Source organism: Cupressus sempervirens, chromosome 9 (genome assembly GCF_028749045.1).
Source record: "Cupressus sempervirens isolate cs-2001-9-10 chromosome 9, ASM2874904v1, whole genome shotgun sequence".
Taxonomy (NCBI): Eukaryota; Viridiplantae; Streptophyta; class Pinopsida; order Cupressales; family Cupressaceae; genus Cupressus; species Cupressus sempervirens.
This window is the reverse complement of record NC_143126.1, coordinates 582,598,456-582,623,069: the sequence shown is the minus strand read 5'-3', so window position 1 is coordinate 582,623,069 and position 24,614 is coordinate 582,598,456. Positions and strand designations below refer to the sequence as shown.

Genomic DNA, 24,614 nt, shown 5'->3' with positions numbered 1-24,614 from the left:
CTAATCAACAATTAATTTTTAAATCTACACTTATTCATTCATAAACACATTTTATCAATTAATTTCCATTAAATATACAATATAATCAAACACCAATAAATTCTTAATCCAAAAAGTAATTTTTCTTTTTAATAAAATCAATATTCCATAGAGGCATTCATGGCATTCAAGAAGGGGTTTACTCTCATTCCCAATTAAAGCCTTACTTTCCGTTCTTATCCGGAGTTTCCATAGAAGCAAATTCATGTCCCATGGTTTTCTTTTCACCTCCCGTTTAGGTATATACTTCATCACCACGAGTCCGGTGGTAAATTTTCCTAATAAAACCAAATATTCTATAATTTATTAGTCGACCCGTTCACCTTCCTCTGCCTGATTGGCGTCATTTCAATTTGCAAATAAAAAGAAGGGTTTCAATCTGGAAGGAGAAATATAGCTCTGGTTTAAAAACGCATTGACAGGGGCAGCCACGTATCTGTTAATTGTGAGTGATTTCTTTTCTTCTATGCTTGTTTTTATCAGTGCTCTCTATAATGTCTCTTGTTTGAAACGCCATGCTTTTGTTCTTGAATACTATAACGAATTTTAGTTTATGAATTTTGATGTCAGCAGTGTGGCTAATAAGCGACATGTCTAATAAATCCAAGCTGAATTTTGATTCTGCGTTGTGGAAAATTCAAAATTTAAAAGGGATCTAGGGATATGTTTACTGGGCAGCCACCAATTCAATTGATGTCTTCGTGGTTTGTAACCTTAAGCTACATGCTATAGTGGGTACTGGTAATTTTGAAGTTTTATTCTTTAACGTATTGGGTGGTTAATGAATGAATAAGATTCGTACAATTTGAAGTGGGTTTTTTCTTGAAGGAATCCGATGATCAAGAAATCCCCTACATGGAGAATGAATTGTGCTCTCTATGTAGTCTTTGATGCTCAATGGTTTCTTTGTTTTTAGCAGCTTGTTTACGCTTACTATTGTTTCATTTTCCTGTAGCCAGTTTTTAGTCTGCAAAATGTTAGGCATACTTTAGAATTTTACAACTAGCTCGGGTTTCCAGCCTCGGTTTTCAATGTCAAATCTCAAAGGGAGAAAAGGTTTCCTTACTTGGTCTTCTGTTCCCACGATGATGTGTTCTGCAAGTAATTCATGTAATCACTGGAGCACAATGACCAGTGAACCTTTGTGAATAGTGCTTATCTTCTGCGAGATAGTTTATCTGCATGAGTGTTAAAGTTTGTCATCCTAGAAAGTAAGTACCAGCCTTTGAGAGCCATGCCTTACCAGCTCAATTAAAACACCAATAAATTCAAGCAATAGTATTTCTTTGAATTTGTTTAAATGGTTTGTTCATTTCAATTTTTTTGAGAAGGTATTTGTTATTTTCATTTCATGACGGTCCAGAGAGGCTTATATTCAAACTAATATTTTAAGAAATGATATTATTTATAATTATGGGAGGAGTTAGCATGGCATATTCAAAAGAATCTTAACCCTTTCCAGGTGCATCTTGTTTGCTAGCTCTTTGGTTGAGTGCAAGGCCCCTGCCCTCGTTGGGAAATATTAAAAAATCCCACTGGATACTAGATAAAAAAGAGGGAGGTTCAGCTCTTTTAAAAATCCTTGAGAGGATTGGTTTGCTATATAAAAAATTGTTTATTTAGGTCACTTATTGTTGATTTTTCTTATTTCCTTCCTGGAAGACAGCCTTTTCGATAAAAAAACTAGACAATGATTTTGAACTGAATAAGTAATTGATCTTTCTAACAACATGACATTTGTGCACCCACAAATATATGGATGTATATATGAGTGCACACCTGAGTATAACAAAACTATTGATCTGTCATCCTTGATGATCATAATTTTTTCACCATCAAAAGCTCATTTGTAAGTCTAATATTGTCTGTAGTTACCTTCTTTAAATATATTCCTGGATTATTTTGTCTGAGATTATATACATACCTCTTGTCTCTCTGGAGTTGACCTTTTGACAACTTTATTTGTCAAGTCCATAAGGAATTGTGGTTGCCATCAGGTAGAATATGTCCTCCTTTTTTCACTTCTGTCACTTTTGCACTGTCCTTGATGTACTTTCTTTCCACTTGATGATCTGTGATCTGCATTATTTATTCTACAGAAAAATTATCCATTTTCATAATGGCAACATGACCATGCTACTGAAGTTCAACATAAAAGTTGAATAACTGGTAATATATTGATAGGTGTTTTAATAGACTTTACTCTAGGTTGTCATGATGAATGGAAAGGAATTGGAGAACACTAAAGAGGATGACATACATATTACTTTGGATTACCATATTACTTCTGCTTAGTAGCATACATTCATGACCGATAACATATTTGTCCATTAGCATCTGTCTTTATAACATGAAACTATTCAAATAGATTGGAGTTACAACAAGTGTAGAAGCACATTGCTAAGTTAGTAATCAGTTACCCCTTGTGAACCATGATACTATACGTCTTACAACTGCCAATATAATCCCAAGGAGTGCAATTTTCCTTGTATATGTTGTGGGTGAATAGTGCAAGTTGCACTTGTGGTGTTTGTGGCTGAAGTTTTTGACACCGAGGCCCAGAAAGCATATCTGCTACCTTCTTTGTTGTGGACATCTTGAATGTTATTATGAATTGTTTTTTCCCAAGAAGCCCCTCTGTTTGAAGTTTATCACTAGCTGCAGTTTATTTTGTGCACACAACTGTTGAAATGGATACTGATGGGTATGGCCTATTATTTCCTTCTGTGTTTAGTAATGCTTTGAGATAAACACTTCTAAGTAGACTTATTACTAATAGTGCCTTTGTTGCATCACATGATGCATCTTTCTCATTCCCTGATGTTAGCTGGAAGGTAATGCCCAACCCAGTGTATTGTCAATTTATACTTTGATTCACCAAAACTACGCTGTTAATTGTTTACTTTGAATAAAAAACTTAACACTTGACCCCACAGTATTTATTTAGCTGCAATTTTTGAGAAAGATACAATGAGACAATTAACTTTAAAATATGTTAGCATCTGTGAAGCTCCTCCTTCTGTTATAGTGGAAGGTTTAGGCCACTTGATTGAAGTCTCAATTTTTTGTTTGAAACTCTTTAAATTCTCCAACCACATAAGACCATTTGATCAATCCAAAGAAAAATGTTGTAGACTGTTGAAATAAATAATGTTTTTATAAGCTTACATCATATTAATCTTTGTTAGCATTAACTAGTGATGTAACTACTTGAGATTCAGTTTTTGGCCATTGTTAATTGCAACCCCTGAGATTCAAATAGCAAGTTTCATGTCAGGCGAGGTGCACAGATCTTTAAGTCCTCCCTAAATTGAACAGTTGTATCCAACATTACACACACACATAGAAGTTCTGATTATTCCATTTTCACTATGTTATATAGTTGTGGTATCATTTCAGTTGCTATTATTTGGTAGTGTGGAATTGGAAAATGTCAGCATATAAACTCAACGATAAAGAGTTTTCTAGATTATAGTCAGATATATAAACTGAATTTACAAACCTAGTGCAAGGGTAAAACTAAATAGCAATATTGATATAAATTGAAATATACTTTATGAACTCAGATTTTATTTGACCATTTCATACTTAAAGCTTCTGCATTGTTTAAGTTCTCTATCCTGTGATTTTGGATTGATAGTAATAGTGGCTCACTAACAATCAGTGGCTTGACCCTGAACACCTGATAACTTCAGTTGTAGTCTTGTGTGCCTTTTGGGTGTTGCCTCCATTTAAGAAGTGAATTTATGATCTGAAGGAAATTGCCCAATGTCTGTACTTGTATCTGCCTTTCTTTCGTGAAGAGCAGTACACTTCAAGGGTGGGATTTGGCAAATAAAAGCGATTAAATGAAGCTGAATAATGATAGGGATTCTATCCTACCAAGGAAGAGCTTTCAGGTTGTGTCTGGTGAACCCGTTTCTGCATTGTCTAATGCAAGGTTAGATAAATACACTGATGCCCTTCACTCCAGCCTGGACCTTATAAATACATAGTCTTTCGATGTTTGTCTCAAGTGAACAACTGGTTCAAGGATTTAATTGATCCAAGCCAGACAAAGTCAGCTGAAAACATTATTTTAAAACATTTATATAATTTCATTTATTAATTATTTGGGCTGGCTGATCGGTGGCAATTGGGAACATTACACGATTTCTGTAGCAAACATTTTGACATTGTTGCCTTTTTAAATTAATTACCTATTGATGATTATGCTGAAAAGATGGCAACATAAACGGTCGGGTGATTGAAGTTTAGGTATCTATCCAATTTATCTCTACCAAAGCATGCTGAAGAAGGCTGTAAAAGAAAACTAGTACTGTAGAGCATTTTTTTAACAATTGGGCAGCAATAAAGTTTGATGCAGTTTTAATCGCTGGCGTTGATTCATTGCTCATTATTATAGAATATTGAAAGATCTTTGTGTTTAAATGTGGCGATGAAACGCAATGAAATGAAATCGTACAATTGGATGAGGAAAGATGTCAATATGAGCAAGATGAAATAATAGAGCATTATTGCTGAATAGGAAGGAACTTAATGCCATTGATCTTGAATAATAGAAGGAAAGTAGTTGTCTTGGTGGGATTGGTTTGAACCATTCAATGATCTATTTGGTTATTAGAATTATAGAAGAATAAGATGGAAGACAAGAACTATGAGAGGTGAACTGCATTAGGAAATTAAGGCCACTAGCGTATACAATGTTAGTGGAAGTGAATGCTAAAGTAGAAATTGAGTAAGGGTCCAATTGGTATCAGAAAGTAGTATACCACCGACAAATGCTGCATGGGTGGAGATTATGCAGTAAGTGCTTGTTGATCCTATCAGTAGGGCTGGCAAGCCTTAGAAATTATATGTGCTCCCCTCCTGTTTAGAGAAAAGTTATGAATTTAGAGTTGAATTTGACTTTGGTTTCTTCCCAAAGGATTAATACATTGCAAATGAAACAATAAGGGATAAAGGAATTGTAAATTAAAGATACACAGCCACTAATGCTAGTGTAGTGTAGAACTAGTAGGAGGGAGTAACACCAGTAGGAAACTTGAAGTTCACCAAGACTATTATATGTCTCGTTGCATATAGGCCAGTAACATTGGTTAAGATGCTTGATTGTTGCACTTTGAGGGTAATTGGTTAGTATGTTGACATTCTAGTTCCTAATAAAGTTACATGTTTGTTGCCTCAGTTTTCAGAAACCAAATTTTGAATTTGTGTTTGTCTGGCTTTTCTAGAGTTCTTAGGATGAGTGAAATTGTCAATATGTGTCTAATTTTTGCCAGGCTTTTGAATTCAATATGAGCACCGAAGTTTAAATGATTAGTACATATGATAATGTCAAGCTCAATCCTCTGTCCTCAATCAGGAAATGCTTTATGTATTATTCTGGTTATCCTCCAAACTGATTTTTTGTATAAATCAAAACACAATTTTTTTTTTTTTTTTTTTTTTGAAAATTTTAAAATGTCAAGAAATTATTAATGCTTTCCTCAAAAAAAGCTCATATTTGGAAAATGGTAAAATCTTGTTCTGGAAACTTTGTCACGAGTAAACTATTTTGGGTTGTGGTCACCTCATCCCCCTTAATAATTGGTCAAAGTTTTATTGCAAAATATCTTGCCAGGCAAAAATTATATTTGTTTATATAAACCAGATTACTAGGTTATCATGGGAAATATAATTTATTTTCAAGTAGTTTTAATATTTTTCAAAATTAATAATATTTATCTCCTATTTAATCTTCATTTTAGTAATTTGGGAGGGAAATAATTAAAAATCTATTTTTCTTTTGCTGTCCCTTGTTATGCTGGGATGCCCCAAAATTCTAAAGTTTGAAGTCAGTAAGCTCCATAGCTATTCTCAAGTTACTAAAATGCTCCCTTGCTCCAAATTTCTGAAATCTTTAAAAATATATTTTTCTTTTCCTGTCCCTTGTTATGCTGGGATGCCCAAAAATTCTAAATTTTGAAGTCGATATGCTCCATTGCTACTCTCAAGTCACTAAAATGATCCCTTGCTCAAAATTTCTAACTTTTGTGCTCCAAAAAGGTTGCTAATGGTCCATTGCTTGTGCAATCCTTACTTTTGTACTCCAAAAGTGTTCCAAATGCTCCAATACTAGTGCAACCTGAGCAAAGTTTTGCAAATGGCCCGATGCTCACTTTCCCACGCAAAATGAAAACTTCGAAAATATTTGGGACAACCATTAGAGCAATGAACTAAGGAAATTTGTGTTGGATTTTATAGTTGGAAATGCATACGTAGGATGTGGAATCATGAAACACACACATGGAATGGTTACAAAACTACTTTTCGGAATAACGTTGGCAGTGTGCTTTACTCAACGTTGGCAGTGTGCTTTACTCTTTAATGGAGCAGCATAGTTATGTGCCCAAATTTTTTGATAGATTGCCTTGAAGTCTGCTAACCATGGAATCATTGATCATGCACATGAACTGTATGACTGAATGATGGGAAGAGATATCATCATATAGAGGATAGTGATTTCAGGAGATGCACAGTATGGATTTTTTGAAAAGGTTTTATAAACTTACGAGCAAATGCATCTGTCAAGTGTAAAGAGAGATTCCATAACCTCTGCTCATGTCCTCTATATCTTCTGGGCACACAGCAAGAGTGCGTGAACAGTTTGGTAAAATGCTAAATGTTGACTCATGGCACACAAAGAGTTTATTGTTGAAAGGAATTTAGAAACATCCAAGCAAATGCAATTTATAGGTGCAAAGAGAAATTCAACAAACTTTAATGGCACCCTCCAATCTGTGCCAAAAATGGCATGATGGAACCATACATAAATGCAGAATTTTGATGAAGATTTCGGCAACCTTCAAAACTTAAAAGCCAAAGTCAAGAACACAGCCTTTGCCAATGACTGAGAACTAGTTACAAGCACGTATTATTGCTTTCTAGAAACAAAAGCTGAAGTCAAGAAATTGAGGACCAATTACACACACATTCAAGTTCCTTGTGGACATTGATGTGAGCATGGAGCATAAAATTAGGACCTAAATAATTTAACAGAACTTATGCAAGAGAATGCATTAGCTCAATTTCTGAACACACAACAGATATTTTATTTTGAAAATGTTTTAGAAACTTCAAGCAAATACAAATGAGATGCGTAAAGATGAATTCAACAAACCTTAGGAGTGCCTTCCCTACATGTATGAAGGGAAAACCTTGGAATAGGTTATGTACATGCACCAAAGTATTATAGATCATAGACCAATAAGTTTTGTCAAATGTTGTAATTGCAAAAGCCCAAATATGTGAATGTGAGAGTATAGACAAGAATGCCTTAGAGAGGCATGTTCTTTAAGAATGCAATGACTGTGACATATATGCACAAAATGATTTTGTTGGAAAGGCATTAGAAGTTTTGAAGAAAATATCAGCGACATTAATCAAAACCAAGCTCCAAACCTTCAGCCAACATTCTCCCTACTTGAGGAAAATGCTTTGGTATAAAGGTGATGGCGATGTGTTTCTGGCATGGGTATGGTTTGAAGCCAAATTTTAGGGGACAATTGGGGACGTCTATTAAAAAAATAGGGGAATTTTAATTTTTCTTATATATAGAGAGGATTTCAAATATGCATATCAGAACATTTATAAACCATTCACCTTAGACATTTTAGAAGCTCAATACGATGAATGCATAGCAAATTAACAACATTCAAACACTTTCATTGTAAAAACTGTGGTGTATATATAGCAAAATTTCCCAAAGGCTCCAAGTTTCATTCATGAGATCAATTTGACATAAAGAGAATTCCAACTAAAATACTAAACAATAGAACTGTAAAACTAAACATTAACATAGATGTTCAACTCCATTAATATTCAAAATCGATAATGTATCTGTAAATGATATGTGCCAAAATATATGGTTGCCCTCTAGAATCTAAATCAAGATTATTATCAAAGCCAAGGTTTGAGTCATAGGTAGGGGTAGGCTGAGGGGTAGCTTTGCTGCGGCTACTCTTTCTTCTTCTTCTTGCCAAGAATGAATGAAATGAAGAAAAGAAAGAGAGGTAGCCTTTTTAGCATCTAAAATAGGGCTTACAATTTTTATTCGATATTAGACACCACGTGGGGCTCATTCATAACACAAAAAAAATCTTTTCCATGTTAGCAGATGTTTCTAAATTTTTGGGAACTAGAGGGTATCTGTATTAGGGAAGGTCAGGACGCCCCTTGATTGTCCCTCATACCTAGATTAGTCCTCGAGTTTTCAAAACTTTGTGTTTTTGGCAAAAGGAAATGTCCGTTTTTTTGGGTCAAAACTGGCATGGATTAGGGATGTTGAAAAAACGTCTTTGCGTCCCCACTATGTATAAGGATGGGAACGAGGGTTCCAGGCCAGTTGACAAGTCCCAATGGAACATAAATTTGAATTTTTTCAAGCAATGCCTCAAATTGATGCGATCTCATGGAATGCTTTGTTCGATGTACATTCAATTTGTGGAAGCATAGCCAAATAAGCGGATAGGCATGGTGTAGTTCAACTAATGAGTAGATTGATAAAATGTGGAGGCAAACAAATAGTTTGATAATTGTTTGACAATGTTGCCTTAGAGAAAATTTGCTTTTATTGATTATAATGATGCTTGATTTGCACAAGGTGCATTTGATGAAATGGTTTTAGAAACTTCTATATGAATGTGCTTAGCAAGGTGAAAAGCTTAAATCTACAACCTACATAGCGCCCTCTTTGCTTGTGCATCAGAATGAGAGCACTGGAACAGGTGTAGGAAACTAGATCAAGCTAATGTGCCTTTTATAATGATAAAGGAAAAAGGCAATTGAAATTGTTTTAGAAAGGCTTGCACTTGTGTTCTTAGGATCAAGAAGACCAACTTGCACTATTAAGTGCACACTTAATCATGGAGAAGATTATTCATGTTCAAGTTAAAATTTTGCATTTCAAATTGCAAAGTGTATATGTGAAGCAAAAGTTGGTACTTGGATAAGGGCAATGTGAAGTGTAAAATTTGAAATTCTAAAACCCATTTACAAGGGCATATCTAAAGGTAGGTGACATTATATACAAGTGTGCTTCAACATAAAAGGAAAATCAAATTGGAGATTTCCATTTGAAAATGTGTGCCATACTAAAGAAGACATGTGAATTGAGATCAAGTAAAATATAATGTTAAGGGGCAAGCCTTTTGTAGAGATTTTGAGATTAAACCAAAATTTAATTTTCATTTATCAAGGATGCATCTAACTATGGGAGAAATAGAGTTGTGCATGTCAATAAGGTAATGGAAAGTGAAAGGTCTATTATTTTAAATATGGTTTAATTCCTCCACATTAGTGTTTGGATATGCATCATAATGCAAAAAAATTTGATCATTTTGATATTGTATCTCTCTTTCATGAAGCATAGAAAAATAATATGCGTTTCTTGTGGAAGAAAACCTAGTTTCTATTGTTCCAAAATTGAATTATCTTTTGAACTTGTTAATCATAACAATGTAATTGATATATACAATAATGAGCAATTTGATATGTTGGAGTTTATATACAATTATGGCATCAAAGTTTCCTATTTCATTAGACCATTCAAGTATATTGTATGTTAGAGACAAAGTTAGTAGTGAATGTGCCCACTTTTAATAGAGACATGATGATTTTGTATTTGAAACTGTATTTATTAAGCAACTTCTAGTTCAATTGAAAATTACGTTGCATGTATTCCTACAAGGCTTAACAAGCTTGATGGATTACAATACATTATTTAAGGGTGTCCGTGTGTGAAATTTGGTCTATGGTAGTCAGAGGCTATCCCGATATAAGTCATATCATGATGCAACATCTAGTGTATTAGAACTCCAATTCATAACTCAATTCTTTCAAGAAAAGAATGAGACATGCACACTAAAAATTGCTTGAACTTACAATTTAATTGGAAGTTGAGATAACTGAGTATTTGGGAGATTGTGTTGGCAAGATCAATTAAAGGCATGATTAGATCCATAGCTCTAGTGATAAGCAAGTATGATTGAAGTTCTTAAAGATCGAGAAGTGCCTCAACAAAGTTCATAAATCAAGAGTAATGAGTTTTTAATTGCCTCTTTGCAAAAGTGACGTATGTCACTTCATGTAACTAAAATCTAGAAAAATGAACCTTATTTATGCAAAAGTAATGAAAATCCTAACCAAATAATCTTTAAAACCAATGATATACAATCATGCCCTAGTGTCTTGGTTTGAATATGATAACATGTATCTCTGCATGTTCGGATTTGTTATTCTTTTTTCATCATTGCATATCAAAAATAATTTCATGATTAAATCCCCTTCGTAGTCATTATTTGTGGTGGGTCTCAAATGGTATTTGTTTGTCTATTGTTTGGTTTTCATTAGTCATTTTTTGTTCTCCTTGTACTTTTAGGTTAGAACTACACGATTCCTAAAACCCTTATCGTTTGGAATGGGTGTCATGATGCTTCAAGCAAAATGTGTTAGATTTTGAGAAATGATCGCCCAAATCTGTTCACCAACAATGTGAAAAACATAGAAAGGCATTTTAGAACAAAAGAAATGTCATAGCAAGATCATCTGTTTGAAGTGAATATTTTTTGTAAGCTACCAAGTTGTAGATTACATAGTCAAGGATAGCCTACACTGTCTTTAGGATATAGTGCTCAAGCACCTTTCACTTGCTCAAAGACATCAACACCGCTTACCACCCTAGTAAATGCATCAAAAAAATGTCTATAGGTGTGATGAGTACTAAAACCAAAGATATAATAGATTTTTGAACATGGGTGGGAGTGGGATATAGATCTATGTGGTGGCCAAGGTTGATCAATTGTGCAATGCTAGAAGTGTAAGAATTAGGGTCATTTCTCAATAACTTGCCCAATTTAATCAAAGTAATGCAAGGCTTATGTTGACGGTGTGGACTTGGGGACCATGGTAATTGGAATTGTCCAAAACATGCCAATGAAAATATGGTTGATGTGGTTGTGAAGGATCAAAGTATTTTGTGATTGAAGAATGCTATAACTATTAATGTGCAAGACTTTGGCTAAGAGATGGAGCAAACACTTAGTGTTAAATGACATATTGCTCGATGAGAGGGGAATATAGTGCAAACCAAAGAACCCCTAGTGGAGCCTATTGGTTCCCAAAACCGTAGATTGGAAATCCAAGAGCCTGCCACTTCTCTGATAGGATTCCACAACCAGTTCTGGCCAACGAACAGGAATACTTCTCGATTCCCTTGCACTTCAGGCTCCGCTACACCTAGGCAGGTAGACCTCCTCGAACTTGATTACTTGGTTTAGAGTTTTTCTAAAGCGAATTTAAGCTTTGGAGTTCTCCGGCTGGCAAGGTCCTCAAACTCAATTAAAATGAATATTGGATGCTGAGTGTGTGAAATAATTGAAGAATGTTTTGTATAACGTTTTAATGATGGATTTGATGCTTGTAGGAAGGAAGTTATAGATTTTCTGACTTCAATAATAAAAAGACCATTGCCTTTACTCATTCGGGCAATAGAGTCAACTACAGTGAATTTTCACGTACAACTTTATAATGTTTTACACACTTTACTGCCAACAATTAAATAATCAAGATGCGACAGATCAAATGTATATGCAATCTTAAATTAGTTCAGATTGAACTTTAACTTCTTTGGTAGGGAGACAAACTGGACACAGATACGGAAACAATTTAATATTTCACAATATCTGTAATGATTGAATTTGAAATGCTAAATGACCATGTCCGATTATCCGACATTTAAATTGTATGTAAAATTTCAAAAAATAATTACAAAGGACAATTCATCTGCAGTTTAAATCTCCATGCCATTTAGAAATAAACAAAGGACCTTTTATTTTATTATTAAAATAAAATAATAGAATTCATATTACAAAGCCATAATGTTGCTCCTTATTCTTTCGTACAATAAATGTGTTTTTTGTTCTTATAAAAGATGTCAAATATCTCTTGTATTTATTTCTGAATCTCTTTTTATATCCTATAACTTAAAAGGATATGACTTTTCAAAAGGTCTATATCTTATTTAAAATAAAAAAGCACCTCCTTTTAATCCATAATCGCACCTATTCATAATTAAATCACCAATGGGTTAATTGTTTATTTCCGAAACTTTTAATATCTTCATAGTTGCTTTATTAAAATGAAGGCTCTCGAAACATCATCCATCTTATTCCTGCATCCGATCCGCCATTGTGTATTTAATTTTCTGGCTCTGAATACACTCATTTCTCCTGATCTATTTGATGTGAGGTATGACTTTTGGCTTCGGTTCCATCCTTCAAATTTATGCTTCCATAATCTGAAACACGTTTCTGACTTTTACGGCACATGGTGGCTCTGGATACACACAGGATATTTGATTGTTTTAGGTATCTAACAGTGTATAGTCCAATCAATTTTTTGCCCTGACTTCTGCAAATTTCTGAATATCACAATTGCACCTGGAGATGTGTATATCCTTTATTTCATTCCTTACTCCACCACTCAGGCCTTCACGTGTCCAGGCTTTGACTTTGTTTTAACATGATTTATTTCTTAGATGTGAAACGGCTTTTCTATCAACTCTTGATGATATCATGCTTTATGTCTATGTTACTGATAATGCCATGGAGACTTCAATATCTTGCTATTTATATTTGTTTCAATTTATTCAAATGTATTTAGTAGAAAACTTCGTCACAACACTACTATGAAATTCTGGGTTTACGATGCAACTGAAAGGTCTCTCTATTTATCACTGATTTGGAATGAATCAGAATATTTTGATTAATTTTTTAGTATGCAAGATTGGTTTTTTCATTCGACTAGTGACTCCAATACCTTCTCCTTATCAATAGTGTCAATTAATTATTGGACTTCATCGAATTCTTAGTCTCCAATGATCCTATTTCAAACTCCTTGAATATATGAAGAATCGATATGTAGTTTTTGCTGTATCATATATCACTGAATATTTTGTTACTGGCAGAATCATCATATATATCCACAGTCCAAATTTGCTTAAAACATTCAGGAATAAATGTTCCTATTTTTTCTTTAGTGTATGGAGTTGCTGTTAATTTTTTTTTTTTTGTCAAATGGATGCAAAAGAATTTTGAGCTCCATCAGAGCCTTCTTGTTAGGTGATTAGGTGATTCACCCAGTGCTCCTATGATGAATCTAGATTAATTAGTGGCTTATAGTTAAGCATATGGAGATGCTAGGGAGGGACCTAAAAATACCATGTGTGATGATGGATCTTGCATAAATGTGTTTCCAAATAAAACTTGCAGAAGACTTGGAAGTATACTATTTTGCACACCAACCTTTCAATTGATAAGAGTATATCAGTACAAGATGAATGTGTTTGGAGTTCTTGTGGTATCAAAGGTTATTTTTGGCACTCAACCCTTCATTTTCAATGTTTAGTCATTCTGTAAACAAGAACGCCTATAATGTATTATTGTGTCAGGGTTGACAGATAACAACCAAAAGCAATCATAAATGGTAAAAGAATTTGTTGTTTTTGCTAAATAAAGGCTTGAAGTATATAGATGCAATCAGTGAGCATACGTGTAGCTTAATCTAATGAGCAAAAATGAGGTAACATTCAATTATGACAGAGTTTGGAGTAACAATATTTGCTCCAAGGACAAAACTAAATCCGTTAAAGGTCTTTTTGATTGCAGAATGGAAAATTCTGAAGTGTTTCAACTTGGTTTTAACTTTGTGGAAATCTTGAAAATTGAAGAAGGCAAAGGTGAAAAAATGAGATGAGGAAGATTTGCCTTGTCAAACCTAGCAAGACCATCGACTACTCATCTAGCTTATCCTCTAGAGCAAATAGAGTACCAACTAGGGGATAATGAGCTAGATGAAGAGCTCATGCATCAATTTGGTAGTGTCAAGGATATAGAGTACAAGGAGTCTCTCACGTTGAGGGTAAATTTTTGATTGTGAGGAGATATCAAAATGATTGAAGATGTTTAGGATTCGGTATTGAAAGCTGCAACATTTAGAATATTTATGAACTACAAGGATGCATTAACTTGGACATGTTGTGGGGTCTTTTCACCATCGCTCCATTGCAAATGGGGAACCCCTCCTTTTGCTTTAGCAAGTAGGAGTTATTGTCTTAGGGGGTTTTTGTTGGCAACATTTTAAAGGCTCTAAGTCTGAGGGTGACTTTGAGCAATTTTGGCTTGTTGGGAAGTAATATTTTCCAGGGCTTGTGTGAGGGTTTTGATGTCCTTTTGAGGTATGTTCATAGCCTAAGTCCTAGTGGAAGGGTATAGTTTTAGTTCAATGAGAAAGGTTTATATGCTTGGAAAGCGAGCAAATTAGGAAAGTGTGGAAATCCTCAAAATCTCAAGATTTTGCCTTGGGACAAAGCGATGTGCAACTTGGTTGTGAGGTGTATGTAGTAAGGCAACAAATTGATTGGTGCAATGTTAAAATGATGAAGAGAAGGAAAATGGCAATTTTACTAAGCATAATTGTTGAAAATGACAATTTTACCAAGGATAATTGTCGTAGTCATGTCTGGTGCAAATCCTCTGATGAAAGGATTCCAACTATGGAAATCCCTTGACTAGAGGATTCCCACCATAGAAATCCTCTCTCCTAAGGATTTTTGCCCTTCTCATAAACTTAAAATTGATGCAAAAATCGTGCTAAGACATAGCAACTTGAAAATAAGTGAAAGAATTAGCATAAGGGTACGAAATAGCAAGTTTTGGAAGTCTAAGTGGCAAGATCATATTTGGTGGAAATCTTCTTACTAGAGGATTCCCGCTGTGGCAAAATCATATTTGATGGAAATCTTCTTACTAGAGGATTCCTGCTGTGGAAATCCTCCCAAGTGCAAAATTCCACCACCTTTTAAGGCATTCAAAATTCAGTCTAAGGCATGAATCCAACATCAAGAGTAAAAAAAGGAGCAAGAAATTATGAAGGAGAGGTTGAAATGGAACAAGTTTTGGTAATAACATTTCAAGGATAATTATGTTTGGTCTATATCCCCTCTTCGGAGGATTCTCACTGCGGAAATCCTCTCTCTAGAAGATTTCCACCATATTAATCCTCTCAAACGCAAATCTCCCTTGTTTCACTTTGCAACAAAATGGATTAAAAGCAAGTGTTAGAGATGAGGGATGTTGAGTTGAAGTGAAATTAATTGGCAACAAAGAAGTTTTGGAACATTTCAAGGCAAAGAAGTGCTCTGTAAATTTGGTGGAAATCCTCTCTCCGAGACGATTATCATTGTGGAAATTCTCTCTCTAGACAATTTCCAATTGTGGAAATCCTCTCTCTAGAATATTTCCACCACATTAATCCTCTCAAACCCAAATTTCCCCCTTTTCACTTTCCAACAAAATGGATTTCAAGCAAGTGTTAGAGATGAGGGATGTTGAGTTGAAGTGAAATTAATTAACAACGAAGAAGTTTTGGAAAGTTTCTCAAACCCAAATCTCCCCCTTTTCACTTTCCAACAAAATGAATTTCAAGCAAGTGTTAGAGGTAAAAGATGTTGTGTTGAAGTGGAATTGATGAGAAACAATGAAGTTTCAGAAGGATGGAAGCAAATGAAGTGTTAAGTAAATTTGGTGAAAATCCCTTGGCCAGAGGATTTCCATTGTGGAAATCCTCCGGGATCAAGAATTCCACCAATGCAATCCTCCTGCGTCAAGAATTCCACCACTCTATAATTTTAAAATCTAAACAAAAGTTGAAGATGAGGATCCCCACCGTGAAAATCCTCTCTTCAAGGGATTCCCACCACAATAATCCTCCCAATTTTGAATTTCCCCTTTCCCTTTAGCCTTATATTCCTCATGCTAAAAAATGAAAGACAAATCAAATGAGCAGAGTTGTGAGAGAAATGAATTTTAATGCCGAGTGATTGAAATTTGGATGAATTTTTTAGTATTTGTGGAAATCCTCTCTCCAAAGGATTCCCACCATGGAAATCCTCTCTCTAGAGGATTCCTGTCATTGAAATCCTCTTGCCTCTAAAAATACTAGAAACATTGATCATTTCAGCAAGAGAAAAAGGCTTATTCTTGAATAAGAGAAATCCATTTAGTTCATTATTTATGTGATTTTATTTTCGGATTTCTTTTGCAAACTTGATGCTTTTCTCCTTAGTTTTGCAAGCTGATTTTTAGAGGAGAAAAATGTAGATGCTACAAGAAGATGGCTTAAGCTCAAGGTCTCAAATGAGAAGGAAAGATTCATGTTAAAACTATCATCCCACAAATTCAGATTGAAATCAAGTGGAAATTCAAGAAAGCAGAGAAGATCTAGCTACATGAGGACACATTTAGGAGAACCAAGTAAGATCAAGAACCAAGTAAGATCAAGATCACGGGTTTACAAAGATGTAAGTGATTCAAGTCAACTGGTTGTCTCCTACAATAAGAAAATTGAAAATCCAAACACAATCAAATAAATCGTGCCAAGTGTCCTATTTTCTCATTGGTTGGAAAAATCATTGTAATGTTCTTATTGGACCATGAATTGGTGCCTTCATGTAATTGGTTGTAAATTTAGCAACCCTAACTAGGGTTTGTGGGAAGAAATCTTTACCCCTTGATCTTGAATTGGTCTGGCCCTTCGTTGTAATGGAACTACTATAAAAGGCCAAGGCCTTCACATTTGTAATTCATTAGCGTAGAGATTGGGGGCAGTAAAGAGCTAGGAGATTGGGATAGGCTAGCTAAGGGAGAGACTTGATGAAGGTGTTACTATAATGCTTGTCAAAGTAATTGATAATTCATTGTTGTTTTTTCATGGTGGGTTACTTGATATTGCTTTGTAGTATTGCATGGTTTCCTCATTTTTTCACTTGGAATGGATTTTTTTTTTCCTTCATTTTGAAGTAGTTTAGTTGAATGGAAGTTGTTGTGGATGTTTATTTGCTTGACTCGAACAAATCTGGGCCACTAGCCTCTTGCTGATGGTAGGAGTGCCTTGTGTGGTAAAGCCTATGTTTGAATGCACTTAACTTCAATTGATGTTGAATCTTTAGTTTGCATTGGTTTGATGGGATTGGAGAGGAGACATTGATTTGAAAACCATTCGAGTGTTCCTTAGAAGCTTGCACTAGGTGGGTGGAGCCGCTGGTGAGATTACATCTAGTAGTGTTCAAGTATTCACAATTAGGAATAGATGTCAGCCAATTTAAGTTAAGGTTGAAGCGGAAGGGTTTGAGGATCAAAACTATATTTTCGCTGCATGTTGTAAAGCCAAATATCTGAGAGAAAGAGTTGATATCCATTGAATGAATAGCGTCTCTTTGTGATAACCACAATATCACATCATAAAACTGAGTGAAGTCCACAATTAAGAAGGAAGATTGAAGTCATTTCATGATCTTACTTTGTAAGCTTAGCATGAGAGATGACCTTTCAAGAGAGGATTGAGTGTTTGTTGTTTCTCCTTGAAACATTAAGTATTTGATTCTGCATTTTGTAGTGGAACAAAAATCACATCAACAGGTTACATAATTAAAGGTTGTTTGGCCCAAAATATATGTATAGAGAATCCCTTTAATGCTAGGAAAATGACTGGTTAAAGGGTGTCACCAATAACAGTCAGCCTGAAGAGACACTCACACCATATATTAATATGCAATGGTTTATAAGTCTTATTGCAATCTCCTACTGACCCATTTATAGACTTCATCCTAGAGGTAGTTGTTAGGCACAATAAGTTGTTGGAGAAGTGGCTGGGCACAAAATTATTCCTTTATATATGAATAGTAACTGGGTTGGTGTAGCCAAAGAAAATATGATGAAGGCCACCTGTGTGGTGGAAAATGAGGTATATGCATGCAATCTAATGCTATTTGGATTGCAGAATGCTCTGACCACCTTTTAGCAGATTGTCTTGTTTGGAATCTTTGGTAAGATGCCAATAAAAAACTTCAACACACTTTTGATGACTGGTCCATTTACAACAGTCAAGAAACGCATAAACAAGCTTACATAGAACATATGCAGTGCTGTGAGTGGCAAAGCTGGTTTTCAATCCTAACCAAGTGTAGGTTTATGGTACCTTAGTGTTCCACTGCACATTTAGGATGATGGGATGTGTTTCAGGGACGTGGGCACAAAGGGCCTATGTTCAGGTATAGTGGGGGGTTGGTGCTGATATACATATAGTACTTGAGAAACTAGTTATGGAAAGATGTATTAGAATTACATTTCAAATGGAACTTTAGCAAGTTAGTAAAATTTCTAAATTGCAAATACAAATTAGTAAATACTAAGATATGAATTGTATTTGCCAATGTCAAATATGATTGTTGATTATGACTTATATTTCATAGATATATAATATCTGATTTGCTTCCAAATATAAAACAAAGAAATTTAAAAAGAACACTTTTGACACGTCTGCAGACAGCTTACTTGTAGAAGTCCCCAAGATACTCAAGGGACTCCAAAGTGTCCCCTAGATTTCTTGGAGACTCTTTTCCATCTTCGGTGTCTCCGAATGTCTTGGTGGTAGTGGTGGAATGTCAGGGAGATATCCCATGTTTGTCCCCACATCCTGGAGACATTCCCATCTTGGAAACATGGGGCTTCAAGGTGCAGGGTAGGGATGGCAGTGGGGGAACATGTCCTGTTTTTCACTGTGGCATCTCAAGGGGCAGTCGTAGGCTAAATTGTGTGTAAGGTAGATTGAATTTGAACATGGACAAAATATGAGTTATATTTGACGTGGAAGCACTAGGTGAGGTGATTGATATAAAATTCTTAGGCCATGTCTGATACTACAAATGTTTTATAAACAGCTATTTTATCCTATAGATGCCCCTACAAGGAAATGGACTGCATTCGTTTAGGTCTACAGATAGGGGCAACCTTGGAAAGAACTAAAGATACATCGATCAATTCACCAATACTTCTATATTGAGATTGGGACAAGGAATTTCATGTTGATGTAGATTCTTCGAACTTTGCCATTTGAGCTACCTTGGCAGAGGAAGGAGCTCAATAGGCCTATGATTTTTTTGCAAACTAATTGTCATCCAATGCCAAGAAGAATTAAGCACTATCAAATGAGGGGACCTCAGCATGGTATATGCCATTCAAAGTTTCTATACTACCTGCTTAGAACACTGTTTGCATGTTTATGTGGACCAACAGGCATTGTTGTACTCGTTAAATAAACTCATTATCTGAGGTTGGATAAGTATACATGGTATGTTATGTAAGAGTTTGCCTTCAAGATTATGGTTGAGTCAGGGAAGAGCCATGTGATAATGACTTGTCGCAGGTAAAATTGGGAGGACCTCATGAAAGAGTGAATTGGGATTTTCTTGATGCATATTTTCGATTAGGTTCTTTCCAGGGGACATGCAACCTGCCAAATGGAAAAAGTTAGCATTGAATGCATGTGCATTTCAGTTGGTAAGCAGTCTGATAAACAAGATGGGTCCTGATCAAGTGTTACATTGATGCGTTATTAAAGAAGAAATTTGTGGTGTAATCAAGGAAGTACATGGAGTTCCAGCGAATGGTCACATGGGACTTAAGGATTCAACAATGAAATTCCTTCAAGAGTCTTGTGGAGGCTGGCACGATACTGTGATGTGGAAGAATGGTTGTCAGATTTGGCACTTGCCAGTGGATGGGGAAGTTACTAAAAGGGGCTTTACGCATGTATTGGAACATGTGTGTACTTCATTACGAGTTTCTATTCCTTAACGCTTAGTGACCTAAATGAAAATTAGTCTAGCATCAGGTATACAACTAAAGTAGAGTTGACAATGAAGTTATTAATTATTTTGGCCTTTTCCATGTTCAGAATGTTCTGCCATATTGTTCCTTTTTACATTCATGGCATATTTTATCATCTTATGGTTCAATTTTGGGTCCAGGATCTTATGATCTGTTCATTTCCCTCTACTACTTATCATGGTAAATGAGGAAGAAGCTTAGATGGAGGTCCCTTTAGTTTCAAGACCAAGCTTCACCTAATCAGATATGATATGAGTGCAAAGAAAGAGAGAGAATGCCTAGAAGTGATGAGAAAAGAGAGATTTGTGCTTTGTCTAACCTGAGCTCAATGGTGATTGGGGAACAATGAGCTTATGATGGTTAAATTTCAAATGTCTCTTGAGCAAAATTAGTTTTATATAACTGAATAGTTATCTTAGAAATATGTCAGAGATCAAGCTTAGACTATCATTAGATAATTTATAAAACCAAATGCTTGAGAAGTTGTAGAGATGTAACAAACATCTCTAGAACTATCTTGTCAATGAATTCATATAACGATGAATTATATTTTTTTAAATTTGCAAGTTTTGTCACCGAGCTTGGTACGGTTTGCAAAACTAGACTTCTTTCTCTAAATTGTAGACCTTCTCAATGAACGATGATGGTAAAAATGAATATGTGTGTTGAAGATGAGGAGGACTTTGAACTGTTGCAAGATGAGCAACCATTCCTAGTCTTTTGGGCTTCGTCATCTTGTGCCAGCAATCTGAATTGAGTTAAGCCAGAACGAGAATTAAATTTTGTAGTGGTTGAGAATGGGAAGTTGAGGATGTTAGGAAGCTGTTGGTGGATTGCACACATCATTTGGTTAAGTCATGGCTTCATACAGCATGATGAGACTCCTAATCCCCCTAGAACAGGGACCAAGTCAACAGTAATGCTAGTGTTGAAATTTTAAATTATGTCTTTAGCCATATATTTGTAAATATGATGACACACCTATCGTCTCAGGTTAATTTGATTGAGTAGTTCTCTAGTCCACAACAAATTCCCTGAGAACAAATAGTGTCATTAGCTTCCTTGTGTATGGTGGAGCAATGCCAGTGGCAGCAATAGGTGCTGAAAAGGAGAACTGATGCTTTCTGGTAGAGAGATTGCTTATCAGTTTAACTGTTATTATTTTTAACACTAGTGTTTCAGATTACATTTCATGATCCAAAAGAGGAAGAATACTGGATACAAATCCAGAAGCAGTTTTTTACTATCAAAGAATGGAAATATTTTATCTTCAGATGTTTTTTTGTTTATGCACAACATTTAATTGGTGATCTGGTAGCGCAATTGAAATTACAATATAACAAAGGCTTCTTGTCCCATTAACTTTCTTGTCTATATAGGGTTGCAATTTTATGTCTACAGATGGATGCTGCAAATAAAAACCCATCCTTCTGTTCACACACATCATTTGTGGGCAATTCTGTAGTCCAAGTTGATTGCAATAGAACAAAGTTTTCTTTTCTAAGCTTCTCATATTCTGAAAGTTGAGACATGCAATAGAATACATAATATGGATCCAAAAGCTTGCTACAACAGTGGATTCCATTGTTCATGCAAAACTTCTAGACATGTTTATTGAGGGATTTAAGGACATCTGGCATGAACTCAGATTTCACAAGCTGGAGGATTTCTGGGGAGAGGAAAATATTCTTTAGAGACAAAAATAGGAGTTTCCATGGATTTACATGTGGAGCATCTATGGATATTCACTTGAACTACTAGGGGCAAAGAGAAGACTAGGAATTATCATCAAGGTCTATTTGGACATCCTTGTCTCTGGAGGATGGCTAATTTGATCTTCTGCTTCAATATTCTTTAAATTTAGTGGAAAAAATAACCCCTGGAAGAGAGTTCAACAAAAATGCAGATGGCACACATAGAGAGAGATTCAATTTTGCTTATGTGCTGAGTAGTGGAAGACAAATCAATTTTCTAGTAAGATGGTCCAACAGATAGCGTGGTAAAATAAGGAAATAAAGTTTAAGTATGCAAATTGTTTTCTACATTATGTGGGTTTTCAATAAATGATGTGATTTGCTTTACTGATCTTCATTTTTTTACAATCCTTGAACCTTGAAAATTGAATATTTATGTGGAAATATTTTGCGTAAAAAGTCACCTTTGTGCTATTATGACTGATTCTAATGTTATACAAGAAGAAATGACCAATTAATGTCATGTTGTCTTCAGAAAATTGAAGCTCATCATCAAAACTGTGGGCTGTCTAAATTCTCAACATTGAAATCAATATCAGGCATAATTTTTTATTGCAATTGGATTTTCCATGTCCTCTGTGACATTGACTTCAACCTCGATAAACAATGGATCCAAGAAAAGATGTTACAGTCAGTAAGCGCTCAGTTTTAAATGCCAATGCCCCAGAATTTATTCCAGCATTTAGATCTGCAAATGCAAGGGCAAACAGTTCAGGTGTGCAGAATTCTGTATCAGCCAAAGATTCCAGTGTAAATTCTATGGCTGCAAATGTCTCTTCAAATCCAAGCTCTTTCAATGATCAGAACAAACACTACTGGGAACCTCTGCTTCCAGATGATATTACACCAGACTTCGATAATTTAGAAGATGATCTAATGGGTTTGCAATCTCAGGAAGAAGAGAATAAAGTGCATTCCATTGAGCTTCTTGCAAAATGTTTTCCTAATTTATCGGAAGAGAGTGTCAAAAGTATGTACGAAGCATGCGGATGTGATTTGGATTTTACTATGGAGTCCCTTAGTGAACTTGAGGTATGGATGTTTAACTGCTACAAATTTTCTTCAACACTTTAATTACTAATTGAAGTTTATGTTATATCTCTTCATACTTACGTTTTGCACATATAAGAACTATTTTTTATAATGGGCTTCTTGCACAATCAATTGAATGTGACCCTTTTTAGCTTAGGATGTAGAGCCTTATACCATTTGCTTCTTTTGTTGCAGTATCAAAAGAAAAATGATTCATATACTCATTGGGAAAGTAATACGAATCCTGAATATGGTCATACACTTGATTATAGTATGGGGATTTGCAGAAGCATAGTTTCACCCAATTTTGCACTGCCTAAAGCGCGGGCCAATGGAAATCAGCTACAGACATCCTCTATTCCTCAAAGGATGCCTCAGCAGACTTCACAAGTTGCAATAAATGCTGGAGAAAGTCTGGGTGAGTTCTAGAATGGTTTTTGAGTTCATAAACTTCGTAGTTTTTGTCTCATTTCATTCCATCTGCTCAATACACTTGAAATTGCAATTTGGTATTTTCTTATGGCACAGTTGAGAAAATTGTATGGCTTATGTAGGGACAGCAGGTGTATATTCTAATTTAGGAGAACCAAGTGTTGATATTTCTGCCCGGAATGCATATTTTGATCAGGTATTGAACTAGAATATGTTGAAATATGATCTATTAAACATGTAAAACGATTAATTTGAACAGTCTACAGAATTTGTCAACTCCTGAATTACAAGTTAGTGCTACCATGATTTTTGAAAATATTTGTTATTAATTCATATAATACTACTCAGACTAACTCCTGTTATGCTTTTTCAAGCACATATTTTAGTCATTTTCTTGGATTTCTGACTAGAGAGTAATTTCTTGTTGGATCTTGAAGGCACATCATGTAGCTTTGTTTCCATTTTCTATGTCGTGTAGAATCCAAAAGCAGTTAGATTTATCCTATCTCTATACCTTTCTGGGTGTGTAGGTTTGAGTAATAGAAAATCCATGGAAGAATGATGAGATATATTATTTCTTATGTTGCAGACATTGTCTTGTTGTAAGTTGCAGTCTTTTATTCTGCTTCATGAATTTGTGAATGAATGGTTATCATGAAACAGGCTAGTAAAACTAACTTACCAGCAGTGAAGGGGCAATGGCATGATGCCGAAGGGAGATTTGATCCTTGCAGAGAAGAATTGCTCTATGCAATAAGGTTAGACATGGACAATTTACTTACAATTTATAGTTGACAAGTGAACTTTTCATGGATATGTTAGTCTACTTCTTACAGCATTAATTTGGAGACGTATTTTGGAATCACTCTTGAAGTTGTGATTTCTGTTTGCAGGAATGTCGCCATTTCTCAGCTGCAAAATACCAACTCAGAACATGCAAATAAAATTAAGTTGCAAGTGTGTGATGTTAAGGAAGCCATCAGGGTATTAAGGCCCATAATTGCTGAGCGACGACTTACGTCCTGCAAAACAGGTCAGCAGCAACTGCTTTTCATTGATATGGAATCATGTCTACCTATCTATGAATCTTCTGCAGAAGCTGGATTGCTCCTTGGTGTACAACAGTATCTAGAGGAGCAGGAGAATCTTCCATGTTCTCAAGAAAAATCTGGTGAGTTGAGGGTTTTGATAAGCAGTCAAATTTGAGGCTGGAAATGGGGTTTTGTCTCACGATTAAAGTACCATTTGGGCAGGTCGCTGTAATATGATTCATTAACATTTTTTACCTGTTATTCACATCATGAGCTGTATCTTTATTGTAACATTTGCTGCTTATACTGAAATGTCAAGGGTTGATTGTGGTTATTAATTTGAAGCCGATAATAGATAATGTGCTGAAGAAACATACCTGTATGAAATGTCTTACGTTTTTCCCAAGTCTGGTGGTCGTCCAAGGGATTTTCAAAATTTTGTTTCCCAGAATTTGATAAGGACAGAAGTCCATTAGGAAGGCACCAAATTACATTACAGAGATCCGTTCATCTTACACATCTTCATATTCTGATTCAATTCAAGTTGGTATTATGCCCAA

At 35.2% G+C, this 24,614-nt stretch overlaps 1 protein-coding gene across 3 annotated transcripts; it reads left to right on the top strand.

Moving 5' to 3' along the window:
* The first annotated feature begins 351 nt into the window (after positions 1–351).
* LOC149540018 (polyadenylate-binding protein-interacting protein 7-like) lies at positions 352–24,614 on the top strand. 3 transcript variants are annotated; one of them, XM_089801200.1, is made up of 6 exons: positions 352–484; positions 22,035–22,591; positions 22,787–23,009; positions 23,155–23,219; positions 23,687–23,781; positions 23,917–24,614. In XM_089801200.1, the coding sequence occupies exons 2-6, from the start codon at positions 22,166–22,168 to the stop codon at positions 24,227–24,229; spliced, it is 1,122 nt and encodes a 373-aa protein (XP_089657326.1). In that variant the 5' UTR covers positions 352–484; positions 22,035–22,165; the 3' UTR covers positions 24,230–24,614. The 3 variants fall into 3 exon arrangements, with proteins under 3 accessions (XP_089657326.1, XP_089657325.1, XP_089657324.1); XM_089801199.1 differs by having other exon boundaries at positions 23,152–23,219; XM_089801198.1 differs by having other exon boundaries at positions 23,146–23,219.

What these genes read in the sequence shown, in the direction of transcription:
- LOC149540018 (XM_089801198.1), top strand. Translation starts at nt 22,166, where the DNA reads ATGGATCCAAGAAAAGATGTTACAGTCAGTAAGCGCTCAGTTTTAAAT. An exon ending in AGTCCCTTAGTGAACTTGAG is followed by an intron (nt 22,592 to 22,786) that starts GTATGGATGTTT and finishes CTTTTGTTGCAG; the next exon opens with TATCAAAAGAAAAATGATTC. An exon ending in AAATGCTGGAGAAAGTCTGG is followed by an intron (nt 23,010 to 23,145) that starts GTGAGTTCTAGA and finishes TGGCTTATGTAG; the next exon opens with GGACAGCAGGTGTATATTCT.